Source organism: Armigeres subalbatus, unplaced genomic scaffold (genome assembly GCF_024139115.2).
Source record: "Armigeres subalbatus isolate Guangzhou_Male unplaced genomic scaffold, GZ_Asu_2 Contig1234, whole genome shotgun sequence".
NCBI classification, from domain to species: Eukaryota; Metazoa; Arthropoda; class Insecta; order Diptera; family Culicidae; genus Armigeres; species Armigeres subalbatus.
Window position 1 is genome coordinate 22,530 of NW_026941995.1, and position 16,127 is coordinate 38,656.

Genomic DNA, 16,127 nt, shown 5'->3' on the forward strand with positions numbered 1-16,127 from the left:
GCACACGGACCTCTTAGAGAGAACACGGCATCGTCTGCAAGTTGTCTGAGCGTGCATTGTCCTTCCAAACAATTATCAATATCTTTAACGTAGAAATTATAAAGCAAGGGGCTTAAACATGAACCTTGGGGAAGACCCATGTAGCTATTTCTGGAAGTTGTCAGAGTGCCGAGTGTGAAGTTCATTTGTTTTTCTGACAACAAATTATACAAGAAATTGTTCAAAATAACGGGTAATCCACTACTGTGCAGATTGTCTGACAGTACTTCTATGGAAACTGAATCAAAAGCGCCCTTAATATCCAAGAATACTGAAGCCAATTGCTCCTTGTGCGCAAAGGCCAGTTGTATATCTGAAGAGAGCAACGCTAGACAATCGTTTGTTCCTTTACCTTTGCGAAAACCAAACTGAGTATTTGAGAGTAATGCATTTTGCTCAACCCAATGGTCGATTCTAAAAAGGATCATTTTCTCCAATAACTTTCTCATGCATGATAGCATGGCAATCGGTCGGTAAGAATTGTGATCAGACGCTGGTTTCCCAGGCTTTTGAATAGCTATTACTTTGACCTGCCGCCATTCTGGTGGTACGATGTTGTACTCCATGAAACAGTTGTACAGGTCAAGTAATCGTCTTTTTGCGATATCTGGGAGGTTTTTAAGAAGATTGAATTTGATGTTATCGCATCTCGGAGCAGAGTTGTTCGATGAAAGAAGAGACATAGAAAGTTCCAGCATTGAGAATGGTCTACCCAACGAACCGGGATCGGTGATTGAATTTCGAAATAGCGGTTCTGCTGGTACGGAATCTGGACAGACCTTTTTTGCGAAGTTGAATATCCATCGATTGGAGTATTCTTCACTCTCGTTGGTGGAAATGCGGTTCCGCATGTTGCGGGCCGTTTTCCAAAGTGTTGTCATTGAGGTTTCTCGCGATAGTCCCTCGACAAAACGTCGCCAGTAGCTACGTTTTTTAGCCTTGAGAAGATTTTTGAGCTTTCTTTCAAGCCTCAAATACTCTTCGAAAAGCTCAGACCTTCCGTGTTTACGGAAAGCCTTGAAGGCATCAGATTTCTCGGAATACAACTTAGTACATTCATCATCCCATCCAGGAGTGGCTGGTCTTCTTATGACAGATGTACTTGGAACGCGTCGTTTCTGAGCTTCGAGTGCGCTTTTATGAATCAATTCGGTAAGGAATCGATACTCATCCAGTGGAGGAAGAATATCAGTTGATTCAATACCAATTTTTACCGCCGATGCAAATATTTGCCAGTCAATGTTTTTTGTGAGGTCGAAAGGAACATTAACTGGCACTGATTGTTAATAGCCGCTTTTGATTGTGGTGACTATCGGCATGTGGTCACTACCATGGGGATCTTGGATTACCTTCCACGTGCAATCTAATGATAGTGAATTAGAGCATAAAGACAGATCTATTCGACTTTCCTGACCTTGAGGTCCTATTCGAGTTACTTCGCCTGTGTTCAAAATATTCAAGTTGAAATCGTCGCACAAATCATAGAAAATAGGCGCTCTGTTATCGTCTCTAGTTTCGCCCCATGCAATACCATGTGCATTCATATCACCCAGAATTAAAACTGGGGATGATAAAAGAGAGACTGCGCTCCAAAGATGCCGACGATTAAGTGAATATACACTGAAGCTATGCAAAGGTCTTTATTCTTTACATTTACTTGGCAAGTGACGATTTCTAAACCATTAATAGTCGGAATGGGAATTCTGTAGAAAGTGTGACATTTTTTGATTCCCAAAAGAACGCCACCATAATGATCATTCCGATCTTGGCGAATAATGTTAAAATCGTGGAAGTTGATTTCATCTTCAGAAGAAAGCCATGTTTCACAGAGTGCAAATATATCGCAATCGGTCAGTGCATGTTTTCTCGTATTTCGGATAGCGGTGATTCTCCAGTAAGCAGAGCGATCGGCCGGTCGTCGAAATTTAGTTTTGCTTTGTGCGGAAAGCAAAACGATCGGCTGGTCATCGAAATTTTGTTCTGCTTTGTGCGGGTGAGTAAGTTAATCAGAAAGTGAAAATTTAGTTCGCATCCAGTTGTGTAGTGCGGTCGATAATTAAAATAATTAGCGTTCGTTCGATTGTTTTTGTTTTAAATCAAACTACACGCTATACACGGCAGACCGTTTACCAAAACGAACCCTGCCACACTCCCTACCCCATATATCCAACATCCCAGTGATTTCTCGTGGAAGTGCAGATGACTCGTCGGCTTCTATCAAAGCGAGTATCACGTCAACAATTTCCTATCTATTCCTGGCCCGTCCCGGCCCTGTGTTTGAGGCAGGTGAGGGGACCTTCCAACAGCGATTATCAGGCAAGTACGCTCTCAATACGTTCGGTCCATCCTCCAAAAAGCCTCCATTTTCCAGCCTACGCGCAGCGACGTCTCTCTCATCTGAATATCCTCTCGATCGGACACCGGGACGCACACTTGCCCCCAGCCTTGTGGAAGGTCCCTATCCGCTCATCACAGTCGAGCCCATCCAGCCTACGATCATCAGCCGTCCCGGCCCTGTGTTTGAGGCAGGTGAGGGGACCTTCCAAAGTATTGCAGTGCTTAGAATATTTTGCTAGGCTTACTAATAAGTGCTGTAAAGATTTATGTGAGCTTGTAGGGATTGCATTCATGATTATCTGGAAGATTGCAAGCAGTCCTTAACTATTTTTAGAAGTCCATAAACTCCACAGAGAGTGAATGAGAATAGGTACTTACTTTGTAAGTATACTTGTAAGCCATGGAGGTTTCTCGATGTTCACCTAATCCGTAAGATGTTTTAACGGCATTAGAAGGATTTCTAAAAGCTTCCACGATGGTTTGGAAAGAGTTCAAAAGTCGTGCCAAAAGATACAAGATTTCACACAAATGTCTAGAAAGATAATGAAAACGATTGAAAGAAGTCCGTCAGTAGTATTGAAGGTCTATTACGACACCAGGGAGTCCGTGAGAATTCCCAATGGTGGATGAAGGCACTAGAAAACTTATCTCATTAAGGTGATTATACAATCAAGCCATGTCGGGAATTTTAAATTCACCACACGGTTTCCTCTTCCTATTATTAAAAGTTCAAATCTAGCGTAACAGTTTTCGTACAAAGCTGAAATTAAAGTCGATTGTTTAGCATAATCAAGCAAACGATCTACGGTTGTTTCATCCCCATGGGCGTTGTGGTTTTCTTAATTCGTGCTCTTAAAAATTCACTAGAAAAAGCACGTGGTTTCCAAGATGACCGATTTGTGGCTTTGTTGTATAACCACCTTAACCCGTTTCGGTCTGACCTAAAAATCAAAATTGAAATAACCCGTGTAGGCTCATTTTTCGTCCGATTGCCATGAAATTTTCAGGGAAGAAGCGTCATCATGTCTATTTTTTGGTACATGACTTGATTTGACCATGGTGCCAATCCGACCGGATTTATTATGGGGGGGTCCTGGGTCAGATGCAGTCAAAAACGGGTCATTTTTTTAAAACCATTGATAAATGAACGAAAGTGACCAGAATGCTGATGCAAACGTGGTCAATCATCATTGACCAGCATCAGAAGTTAGTTTTGATACATTTGAATCACCAGGACATGGTTCCGGATGTTCCGGGAACCTGGTTCCCTGGGGTATCCCTGGGGTGGTGGACACTTTTCAAGCGAACAAAACCCAGTCTTGCGACATATCAAACTCCATGGTTTTGGAAGAGAATCCTAATAGATGAGTTTTTGGGAGGTTTTGGACACATTGGCCACATCCGGAAGTGTTCCCGGGATCCTGGTTCCCTCAAGGCAGTGGACAAATTTCGATTAGCACCGAAACCCATTTTGCGGCATATCAAACTCCATGATTTTGAAAGACAAGCTCAATAGATGAGTTTTTTAGAGGTTTTGAACACATTTACCACATCCGGAAGTGTTCCCGGGAGCCTGATTCCCTCAGGGGACCGGACAAACTTCGAATAGCATCGAAACCCATTTTGGGGCATGTCCAACTCCATGATTTTGAAAGACAAGCACAATACATGAATTTTTGAGAGATTTTGGACACACTGGCCACGTCCGTAAGTGTTCCTGGGAGCCTGGTTCCCTCAGGGAAGTGGACAAATTTCGATTAGCACCAAAACCCATCTTGCGACATTTCAAACTTCATTATTTTGCTTGACATTCAAAATCATGAATTTTGTTACGTCACAAGATGAGTTTCGGTACTAATCTAAATTTGTTTACTTCCTTGAGGGAACCAGGTTCCCAAGAACACTTTCGGTCGTGGTCAATGTGTCCAAAATCTAAAAAAAAAATTCATGTGTTCAATTTGTCTTTCAAAATCATGGAGTTTTATATGTCGCAAGATATGTTTCCGTGCTAATCGAAATTTGTCCGCTTCCCTGCGGGAACCAGGCTCCCGCGAACGTTCGGAAGTGTTCCCGGGAGCCTGGTTCCCTCAGGGAAGTGGACAAATTTCGATTAGCACCGAAACCCATCTTGCGACATATCAAACTCCAAGATTTTGAAATACAAGCTCAATAGATGAGTTTTTGAGAGGTTTTGGACACATTGGCCTCGTCCGTAAGTGTTCCTGAGAGCCTGGTTCCCTCAGGGAAGTGGACAAATTTCGATTAGCACCAAAACCCATCTTGCGACATTTCAAACTCCAAGATTTTGAAAGACAAGCTAAATAGATGAGTTTTTGAGAGGCTTTGGACACATTGGCCACGTTCGGAAGTGTTCCCGGGAGCCTGGTTCCCTCAGGGAAGCGGACAAATTTTGATTAGCACCGAAACCCATCTTGCGACCCATCAAACTTCATGATTTTGAAAAACAAGCTCAATAGATGAAATTTTGAGAGGTTTTGAGCACATTGGCCACGTCCGCAAGTGTTTTTGGGCGCCTGATTTCTTCAGGGGACCGAACAAAGTTCGATTAGCACCGAAATCTTGCGGCATGTCAAACTCCATGATTTTAAAAGTCAAGCAAAATATATAAATTTTTAGAAATTTTGGACACATTGGCCTCGTCCGTAAGTGTTCCCGAGAGCCTGGTTCCCTCAGGGAAGCTAACAAATTTCGATAAGCACCGAAACCCATCTTGCGACACATCAAACTCCATGGTTTTGAAAGACAAGCTCAATAGATGGGTTTTTGAGAGATTTTGGACACATTGGCCACTTCCGGAAGTGTTCCCGGGAGCCTGGTTTCAGGGAAGCGAACAAATTCCGATTAGCGCTGGAACCCATCTTGCGGTATGCCAAACTCCATGACTTTGAAAGACAAGCTCAATAAATGAGTTTCTGAGAGGTTTTGGACACATTGGCCATGTCCGGAAGTGTTCCCGGGAGCCTGGTTCCCGCAGGGAAGCGGACAAATTTCGATTAGCACCGAAACATATCTTGCGACATATAAAACTCCATGATTTTGAAAGACAAATTGAATACATGAATTTTTTTTTTTGAGATTTTGGACACATTGACCACGACCGGAAGTGTTTTTGGGAACCTGGTTCCCTCAAGGAAGTAAACAAATTTAGATTAGTACCGAAACTCATCTTGTGACGTAACAAACTTCATGATTTTGAATGTCAAGCAAAATAATGAAGTTTGATATGTCGTAAGATGGGTTTTGGAGCCAATCGAAATTTGACCGCTTCGCTGAGAGAACCAGGCTCCCGGGAACACTCCCGGACGTGGCCAGTGTGTCCAAAATCTCTCAAAAATTCATGTATTGTGCTTGTCTTTCAAAATCATGGAGTTGGACATGCCCCAAAATGGGTTTCGATGCTATTCGAAGTTTGTCCGGTCCCCTGAGGGAATCAGGCTCCCGGAAACACTTCCGGATGTGGTAAATGTGTCCAAAACCTCTAAAAAACTCATCTATTGAGCTTGTCTTTCAAAATCATGGAGTTTGATATGCCGCAAAATGGGTTTCGGTGCTAATCAAAATTTGTCCGCTTCCCTGAGGGAACCAGGCTCCCGGGAACACTTCCGAACGTGGCCAATGTGTTCAAAACCACTCAAAAACTCATCTCTTGAGCTTGTATTTCAAAATCATGGAGTTTGATATGTCGCAAGATGGGTTTTGGTGCTAATCGAAATTTGTCCACTTCCTTGAGGGAACCAGGATCCCGGGAACACTTCCGGATGTGGCCAATGTGTCCAAAACCTCTCAAAAACTCATCTATTGAGCTTGTCTTTCAAAATCATGGAATTTGATATGTCGCAAGATGGGTTTCGGTGCTATTCGAAATTTGTCCGCTTCCCTGAGGGAACCAGGCTCTTGGGAACGCTTACGAATGAGGCCAATGTGTCCCAAACCTCTCAAAAAATCATGTATTCTGCGTTTCTTTCAAAATCATGGAGTTTGATATGTCGCAAGATGGGTTTCGGTGCTAATCGAAATTTGTCCACTTCCCTGAGGGAACCAGGCTCCCGGGAACACTTCCCCGAACGTGGCCACTGTGTCCAAAACCTCTCAAAAACTCATCTATTGAGCTTGTCTTTCAACATCATGGAGTTTGATATGTCGCAAATTGGGTTTCGGTGCTAATCAAAATTTGTCCGCTACCCAGGCTCTCGGGAACACTTACGGACGAGGCCAATGTGTCCAAAACCTCTCAAAAAATCATGTGTTGTGCGTTTCTTTCTAAATCATGGAGTTTGATATGTCGCAAGATGGGTTTCGGTGCTAATCGAAATTTGTCCACTTCCTTGAGGGAACCAGGCTCCCGGGAACACTTCCGAACGTGGCCACTGTGTCCAAAACATCTCAAAAACTCATCTATTGAGCTTGTATTTCAAAATCTTGGAGTTTGATATGTCGCAAGATGGGTTTCGGTGCTAATCGAAATTTGTCCACTTCCTTGAGGGAACTAGGATCCCGGGAACACTTCCGGATGTGGCCAATGTGTCCAAAACCTCCCAAAAACTCATCTATTAGGATTCTCTTCCAAAACCATGAAGTTTGATATGTCGCAAGACTGGGTTGTGTTCACTTGAAAAATGTCCACCACCCCAGGGATACCCCAGGGAACCAGGTTCCCGGAACATCCGGAACCATGTCCTGGTGATTCAAATGTATCAAAACTAACTTCTGATGCTGGTCAATGATGATTGACTACGTTTGCATCAGCATTCTGGTCACTTTCGTTCATTTATCAATGGTTTTAAAAAAATTACCCGTTTTTGACTGCATCTGACCCAGGACCCCCCCCCGTTATAAATCCGGCCGGATTGGCACCATGGTCAAATCAAGTCATGTACCAAAAAATAGACATGATGACGCTTCTTCCCTGAAAATTTCATGGCAATCGGACGAGAAATGAGCCTACACGGGTTATTTCAATTTTGATTTCTAGGTCAGACCGAAACGGGTTAATTGGAGCCAATTTTGGAAAGATGTGAATTATGAAAAAAATTCAGGAGTTCTACGCATTAACTTGAATCTTTATGAACGAACAGAATTGCCTACGATATTCTCCAAATCCTCAATGTTCTGTTTCTAGAGGTGATTAGGCTTCCATTAGCTCAGGAACTCATAATGGACTTCAAGGGTTTATACATGCAGAGATTTTCATGCGCTTCTAGGAATATTTTTCATACCTGGAATTTTTCGAGGAATGGTCTGGAAAGTCAGGGAATTTTATTTTCAAATTTGAGTCGACACCCTGATTGAATTTGAATTTCATTTGTTAGGGGGAAGAGCTGTCATAAGTTACGTTAGTTTTCTTTACCTTTGTTTATAAATATACCTTGCGAAAGCTATAAGTAGTCCCCGTGCTCTGTCAAGTTTTTTTAGTTGAGATCGAACAATAAAAACGACTAGACACGTTTCCGCGAAGTGAATCGTTTATTCAATGAATGGCGTCCCTCCTCCTAGAACCCGTTATCGACTACCGTTACAACAGCCTCTGCCTGACCGCATTACCATTCAAGGCTCCAAGACACAATGTCCGTTGGATCACATGCACACGCATAAAATCAAGGGCGCCGCCTACAAGAAGTTGGCGGAGGAAGTCCTAGGCGAGACGGTCCTCACCTCACGACGGAGGTGAATCTAAGGGTTAAAGACCTGGACGAGATCACCGAAGTCGAAGAGCTCGTCACGGCACAGCGGCGACAGTGCGAAGTGGAGGCGTCCACCGCAACCGTTCGGCTACGGAAAGGTCCGGCAGGGACACAGGTAGCATTGGTTCGGCTACCTGCAGCGGACGCCTCCAAGGTAGTCAAGTTAGGGAGCGTCAAGGTGGGGTGGTCGGTATGCCCTGTGGGCATATATGAGCAACCCGAAGTTTGCTTCAAGTGCCTGGAACCGGGGCACAAGCAATGGGACTGCAAAGGCCCTGACAGAAGCAAGCTCTGTCGACGCTGCGGATTGGAGGGACATAAGGCACAATGCTGCACGAACCCTCCCAACTGTTTGATCTGTTCCAGCAAAGCTGCGAACATCAAGCACCCCATTGGCGGTTTGAAGTGCCCGGCGTTTAAGCGTGCTGCAAAATCACAGTGCAGGTAACGCAGCTAAACCTGAACCACTGTGATGCAGCCCAGCAACTGCTGTGTCAGACAGTTACTGAATGGGGGACGGATATCGCCATCATAGCAGATCCTTACCGGGTACCCGCCAGGAACGGTAATTGGGTCACCGATGGGTCTAAAATGGCGGCGATATGAACAACGGGGAAATACCCAGTCCAAGAGTTGGTGTCTTCGACACACGAGGGCTTCGTCATTGCCAAAATCAACGGGGTCTTCTTCTGCAGCTGCTATGCGCTTCCTCGACGGTCGATCGAGCAGTTCGGTCGAATGCTAGATTGTTTGACGGCTAACTTGATGGGGCGTAGGCCGATGGTGATAGCGGGGGACTTCAACGCTTGGGCCGTGGAATGGGGAAGCCGATCCACGAATCAACGGGGGCAGATCCTGCTGGAATCACTGGCCATGTTGGATGTGGACTTGGCTAATGTCGGTACCAAAAGTACCTACAGCTGGAACGGTGCCGAGTCGATTATCGACGTTACGTTCTGGAGCCCTGGCCAAACGAGTAGTTCGAACTGGAGGGTAGATGATGGCTACACTCACAGCGACCACCTGGCGGTTCGCTACAGTATCGACTATACGACCAGCATTCAGCGGACGGAAGAAGGGGCGAGGCCTAGTCCTCGTATGTGGAAGACATCAGAGGTGTTTAAGACGACGACGACGAGGTGTTTAAGGAAGCGCTCCGCCGCGAACACAATACTCTCGGTCTGAGCGGCGAGCAGCTGGTAACAGTACTCTCGCGTGCATGCGATGCCACCATGCCTAGGAAAGTCCACCCTAGGAATGGGAGACCACCGGCTTACTGGTGGACTCAAGCAATTGCGAACCTGCGCCGCGCCTGCCTACGAGCAAGGAGGCGGCTGCAGCGAGCACGCACAGAAGAGGAGCGTGTTGAACGACGGGTGGCGTTCGTGCCTGCTAGAGCCGCTCTGAAGACTGATATTGGATCAAGCCAAAAAGCCTGCTTCGAAGGCCTGTGTCAAAGTGCCAACGCGAATCCATGAGGTGACGCCTATAGGGTCGTAATGGCCAAGACACGTGGGGCGATGGCCCCTACAGAGCGGTCTCTAGATATGCTGGAGAGGATCATCGCGGGGCTCTTCCTACGTCACGACCCAAGTCCCTGGCCTCCCTTCGTGGAGCTGCCAGGAGCCAGGGTGGCCGCGAGGGAAGAGTAACTGTGGCGGAACTTGCGGGGATTGCACAGTCCCTTAGTGTAGGTAAGGCGGAGATGTTCAGATCTGTCATGCAGAGATGCCTGGACGAGGGAGTCTTCCCTGAAGCATGGAAAAGGCAGAGCTTGGTCCTATTGCCAAAGGCGGGAAAACCACCGGGGGATCCGTCAGCATATAGACCAATATGCCTGCTTGATACGGCGGGGAAGGTGCTCGAGAAGATCATCCTCAACAGGTTGTTGATACGCACGGAGGGTGCGGATGGTCTATCGAGTAACCAGTTTGGCTTCCGAAAGGGTAAGTCGACCGTAGACGCTATCTTGTCGGTTACCAAATCCGCGGAGATAGCTATCCAGCGTAAGAGGAGGGGAGTTCGCAGTAGTGACTTTCGACGTGAGGAATGTTTTCAATAGTGCCAGTTGGGCAGCTATTGCAGATGCGCTTCCCGAGTACCTGTACAAGATTCTCGGAAGCTACTTCCAGAATCGAGTACTGGTATACGACACGGAAGCGGGTCGGAAGTGCGTTGACATAACCTCAGGGGTTCCGCAAGGTTCCATACTGGGTCCGGTGTTATGGAACGTCATGTACGACGGTGTCTTGAGGTTGAAGTTCCCGGTGGGCGTGGTAATCGTCGGCTTCGCTGACGATATTACGCTGGAGGTCTACGGCGAATCGATCGAAGAGGTGGAGTTGACTGCAGCCCACTCGATCGCAATTGTGGAGGAGTGGATGAGTTCCAGGAAGTTAGAACTGGCTCACCACAAGACTGAGGTGGTTGTTGCTAACAACCGAAAGTCGGAGCAGCAAGCGGTGATAACGGCAGGCAACTGCACGATCACCTCTGAACGCTCCATCAAACTCTTGGGGGTAATGATCGACGATAAGCTCACCTTTGGTAGCCACGTCAATTACGCCTGCAAGCGTGCCTCCACAGCTATAGTGGCATTGTCCCGGATGATGTCAAATAGCTCTGCGGTTTATGCCAGCAAGCGCAAGCTTCTGGCTAGCGTTGCTCTGTCCATACTGAGGTATGGGGGCCAGCTTGGGGCACGGCCCTGCGTATTAACTGCTACATAACGAAGTTAGAAAGTACGTATAGGCTCATGTGCCTAAGAGTTGCGAGCGCGTACCGTACCGTGTCGCACGATGCACTCTGCGTCATCACCGGTATGATGCCTTTTCACTTCGTTATCGGTGAAGACATAGAGTGCTTTGAAATGCGCGGCACGAGAGGCATCCGTAGGACTGTCAGGTTGGCCTCAATGGTCAAATGGCAGCGTGCGTGGGACAGTTCCACTAAGGGTAGATGGACACATAGGTTGATACCGGAGATAGGTACGTGGGTCAAGAGGCGCCATGGGGAAATCACTTTCCACCTGACCCAGGTCCTTACAGGCCATGGTTGCTTCAGACAGTACCTACACCGGTTCGGACACTCGCCCGAGTGTCCGGTGTGCGTTGGTTTAGAGGAAACGGCGGAACACGTGTTGTTCGTGTGCCCGCGTTTTCGCACAATGCGTGACCACATGCTTGCCACATGTGGTCTGGACACTACCCCGGACAACCTAGTCCGGAGTATGTGTAAAGATGAAGTTGGCTAGAACGCCATTTTATCGGCTTTCGTCTAAATCGTCTCGGAGCTACACAAAAGGTGGCGCGTGGACTCTAGGAATGGCTAGTTCAGGCGCAAATGAGAGGTGGTCCAAGGGTTCAGAGTCGGCTTCATGGGTCATACCGGTGCCCTGTGGTCGAATTCGATCTTTTTATCGAACAAGTGGTCGCGTGAAGAACAACATGGTATCGTCGCTTTCGCGGCGTCGGTCAACCGGGCGGGTTCCGAGCCCGAGGACGGAAAGGGGTCCTCGTCAAGGCTGGGGCAGGCGTAGGTACCGCGTCGGCATGTCCCTCTATGTGCTGGCGAATAGGCCCTATCGCAGAGAGGTCAATTTGGGGTGCACGCGGCAAAATCATTCTTGATACCAGTCGTGCAGAGGGAAGCAGGCGCGAAGTCGACCCTGCCCACCTTCCGAGGACAAAGGGCGTGGTAAGGCCACCTGGAAAGCCGGCAATGCGCTGGCACGATACCATGGTGTTCTTCTAAAAAAGCGAGTCACGATGTTCGATGCTGCAAGGACACGCAGCTAACCTCGAGGGTGCGTTATGCACTGGCCCCCCTTTGAAGCATTACTTTCTGGTTGTACCGAAGGGACGATGGGCTTGGCGGCAATGGAAACGGTTTAGCGGGTCGGGGATGCAGTCCTGCCTCCCTCATTGGAGGTGGCCCCTAACTCCGCACTTCTTGGTCAACCCAGGATGTCTGTTGAGCAGATTCCCCCTCCATTGTTTAGGAAGAAAAAAACCCAGATTAATCCACCTAGCGTTGGTGATGCCTTTCTCGCATTTAGTTAAGACACCAACCTTATATGGGGTTTATGTGGTCCGACGTACCATTTTCTTCATAACTTTCAAACGCAATGACCGATCGTTATAAAATTCAATAGTGATCAACAAGGCTTTGTCCCCTGTCGAATGAAACTTGTTGCGAGAAAATCGGTCAAGGATTTCTTTACGAAAAGTTGTCTAATGTTTTTTATAGCTTTTGTGTACACACATACACACACACATACATACACACGGACAGACAAACATGTGCTCTGCTCGTTGAGCTGAGTCGATTGGTATATAATACTATGGGTCTTAGAGGCTTCTATAACCAGTTCGTTCTCGGAGTGAAATGATAGCCTTTCGGTACAACTTAGTTGTACGAGAAAGGCAAAAAAACACGCATAAAATCAATGTAAATGCCAGATATGTGACGCGACACCAAACAAAAATAGTCAACATGTGATACCATCACGACATGATATGTCTTTGGTTGCTATCTCAGTGCTTAAATGGTTTAAGCCCAACCATCGCATCAATAATGCTGTCCAATGAGAGCTTGAAGTAGCTCGAAGTTTCTCCCTGTCCTGCTCATGCCCATTTGTTGACAAAAAAGAACGAGCAGGACGGGAACAACTTCGAGCTACTTCGAGCTGGTCATTGGACAGCACTAATATAACCTGTCCGAGAGGAGGGAATGTGATATCTTCTAATTGAACCAAATCTAGTATGATTTATGAAAACGTTGTATCTAGTTTTTGCTGCAATATTTTTACCCCAGCACGCTAGGCAAAACTATTTTCTTCAGATCTGTGCAAAAAATCCGATGTAAATGTTAGCATGGCTTTGTAGTAATCGAAAAAGAAAGTGAACAAAGAGAGCCTCTCTTTCGGACATTCGACGTTTTAAAAATCATGCGAGAAATGTTTTTTTTTCATCTTTCCAAGATTTATCCTTCCTTCCAATCACACTACCATCACTAATGCTATATAACTTTTTTTACCCGCAACATTTTCATTAAGTTAAATTCTAAGGGTTTCAAAATTATTCCACTAACTTTACCGATTGTACTCTCACGGGCACTACTCTTTCCTGTAATAAACGTGAACACTGTCCCATACTTAATACAAGCCAGATATACATTCCCAATCTTGCTATATTCTGAACTAAAGGCCAACATTGTTCAGACTTAAATACCTTCACCAAAAAAAAAACGGCCATTTTCGTGAACATTTCATACAGTCATATACTATAGTCAAATAGCTAGTTAGTTATTCATCGATAATTTATCTTTCTTTTTGTCGATTTTCTCCGCAGCCAGTGTGCCCTGCTGTGGAAAGCGGTATTATCAAAAAAGATATTTGTTATGGCATGTGCTCTGCGTAACGGGGAAGCAAAAGGAGGTCCGCTGTGATCGCTGCCACCAACCTTTTGCAGATGTCCCAGGACTGGAAAGGCATATGAAGTCACATCATAACAAGGACAAAGAACGATTCAAATGTAATCGCTGCGGACTTAGGTGGGAAATGAAATTGAACGCTGTCTATCAATCTTCCTAAATCTACTCTCAAATTGTGCATTGTTATCATTCCAGCTTCGCATTAAAAACTGGATATAAAAAGCATATGGAAAGCGTTCTATGCAAGGCGAATAATCAACGAACAGAATCGTCAATTTGGAGTTCGAAACCTGGAAACAGCAACGGTCTATCAACAACAGGAATGAGAGATCATGATGCAGTTATCCGGACCCACATGTCGTACACGTGTTCCATTTGCCAGAAGAATTGTGCTTCATTTAGTCGTTTGAAAAAGCACATGCCGGAACATGGCATGAAAGGTAGGTGTATATAACCATGAAGTCATTATCATCTCCTAGCCTTTCTCGTGATAAAACAAAACGTCCCTATCATTTACATTCAATTTTTAAATTCATTGAACCCACTAAACACATGTTTTACATATATCGACTGGTTGTTTTTTTTTAAATCAAGAAAATCAATCTTTTCTTTTTTAAATATTTATAAGCGTTTCTATTGAGGGCAGACTTTATCCCAACAATCATTGATAACCGATTCAATCTCATGTTTGCAATTCTCTCTACAGCCGGCGTGCTCTGCTGTGGCCGTGAGTTTTTGCAAAAACATCTTTTGTATATACACGTGCTAAACCTAACGGAAAAACTAAAGCCAGTCTACTGTAGACGTTGCGACCGGCCTTTCAAACACGAAATATCGTTGAAGCGGCACATGAAGGGACACGAGAACAAAGATAACGAGCTATACAAATGCAAGCTTTGTGATGCCAAGTACGTTCATAAAATAATTTTAATAAACACTATTTACAAAAATGAAATCATTTTTATCGTTTCAGTTTTTCGTTCAAAGCGCATTTCAAAGATCATCTGCAAAATACCCATGGCGATGGAGATGTTTGTTGCGAAATCTGTCATCGTGACATCCCCAAGACTCTGTTGCTAAAACACATGGAAGGGCACAAGAAGACACCCGACAAACTACGATGGAAATGCAAAATCTGCCCCAGATCATTTGTGAACAAGTTGCTATATCAGAAGCACATATCAAGCCATAGCGACCTCAAAGATCGTGAAATCGGCGGAGAAACAAGTGCAAACACTGACGCGCTCATCAAACCCCAATATGATAAGCATTCGACGAGTAAGTCACAGGATGTGGAGAATGCTACAACAGCCTCTGGTCGCAGTAGCACACCCGCACAGGAGAAAAAAATGTCACTCAACGAATGCATTATCTGCGATCGAACGTTTCCAACCGACCTGGCCTATCACGAGCATATGAAGAAGGTGCACGATATAACGGTTCCGCTGCCTTCCTCCAGCAGTCCAGAGGCCACGTGCAAAATATGCAACATCGCTTTTTCGGACCAGCAAGGTTTAGTGCAACATCAAACCTATTGGCATTCTGAAGACAAGAAATAGACTCACGAACAATTCCTGAATTGTTCAAAATGTAATTCCATGTGTCTGTATCGTTATTTATTATAAATGTGACTGCCCTTTTTATATCATTAGTACAATTTGTACAGAAAACCAGTGAGAAGGGGGCTTTGGGTTAACGATCTTACCGAAAAGGATGCCACTAGGCAGGACGACGCGGCGAATGTTCGTCTGCCAATGCGAAAATTGGGTTTAGCCTAACACAACAGGTATGTAAGATACGTTTTGTCTAAAGTTCCGAATTATGGAATTTATTTTCGAGCAGATAGTAGCCAAGCAGGAGGCTTCCGAGCCTCTTGAAAGGAGGCTTCCGAGCCTCTTGAAAGGAGGCTTCCGAGCCTCTTGAAAGGAGGCTTCCGAGCCTCTTGAAAGGAGGCTTCCGAGCCTCTTGAAAGGAGGCTTCCGAGCCTCTTGAAAGGAGGCTTCCGAGCCTCTTGAAAGGAGGCTTCCGAGCCTCTTGAAAGGAGGCTCGCCGGCCTCCTGAAAGGAGGCTCCTGCGCCTCTTGAAAGGAGGCTTCTGAGCCTCTTGAAAGGAGGCTTCCGAGCCTCTTGAAAGGAGGCTTCTGAGCCTCTTGAAAGGAGGCTTCCGAGCCTCTTGAAAGGAGGCTTCCGAGCCTCTTGAAAGGAGGCTTCGAGCCTCTTGAAAGGAGGCTTCCGAGCCTCTTGAAAGGAGGCTTCCGAGCCTCTTGAAAGGAGGCTTCCGAGCCTCTTGAAAGGAGGCTTCCGAGCCTCTTGAAAGGAGGCTTCCGAGCCTCTTGAAAGGAGGCTTCCGAGCCCCTTGAAAGAAGTGAAGCGAACTTCTTTTTTACGATGTATTGTTCACGCACAAATGAAGTATGAAGCGTTCTAAGCCGACGGCGCGGCACTGGTTTTTCGGGTTTTTAGTTCAAACACTCAATTACGGTTAGAATAAAACTTTATTATTTATGTATCACTTGTTTGTACAATTATAAACTTCTTTTACATTTTAGCACTTATTTATTACAATTATTACAATTAACACCTTTCGTATAATTATAAACTCGAACATTTTCCTTCT

The 16,127-nt window shown here is 45.6% G+C and overlaps 1 protein-coding gene across 1 annotated transcript in view; it reads left to right on the forward strand.

The window, feature by feature from the left end:
• The window catches only part of LOC134202474 (zinc finger protein 54-like), a 37,089-nt gene extending 21,984 nt beyond the window's left edge, over positions 1-15,105 (forward strand). The window contains exons 2-5 of the mRNA XM_062677463.1: positions 13,430-13,631; positions 13,707-13,951; positions 14,218-14,419; positions 14,485-15,105. Of these exons, the coding sequence (XP_062533447.1) occupies positions 13,430-13,631; positions 13,707-13,951; positions 14,218-14,419; positions 14,485-15,070 (1,235 nt within the window). The 3' untranslated portion in view covers positions 15,071-15,105. The remainder of the gene's footprint in view (positions 1-13,429; positions 13,632-13,706; positions 13,952-14,217; positions 14,420-14,484) is intronic.
• Positions 15,106-16,127: the final 1,022 nt, after the last annotated feature.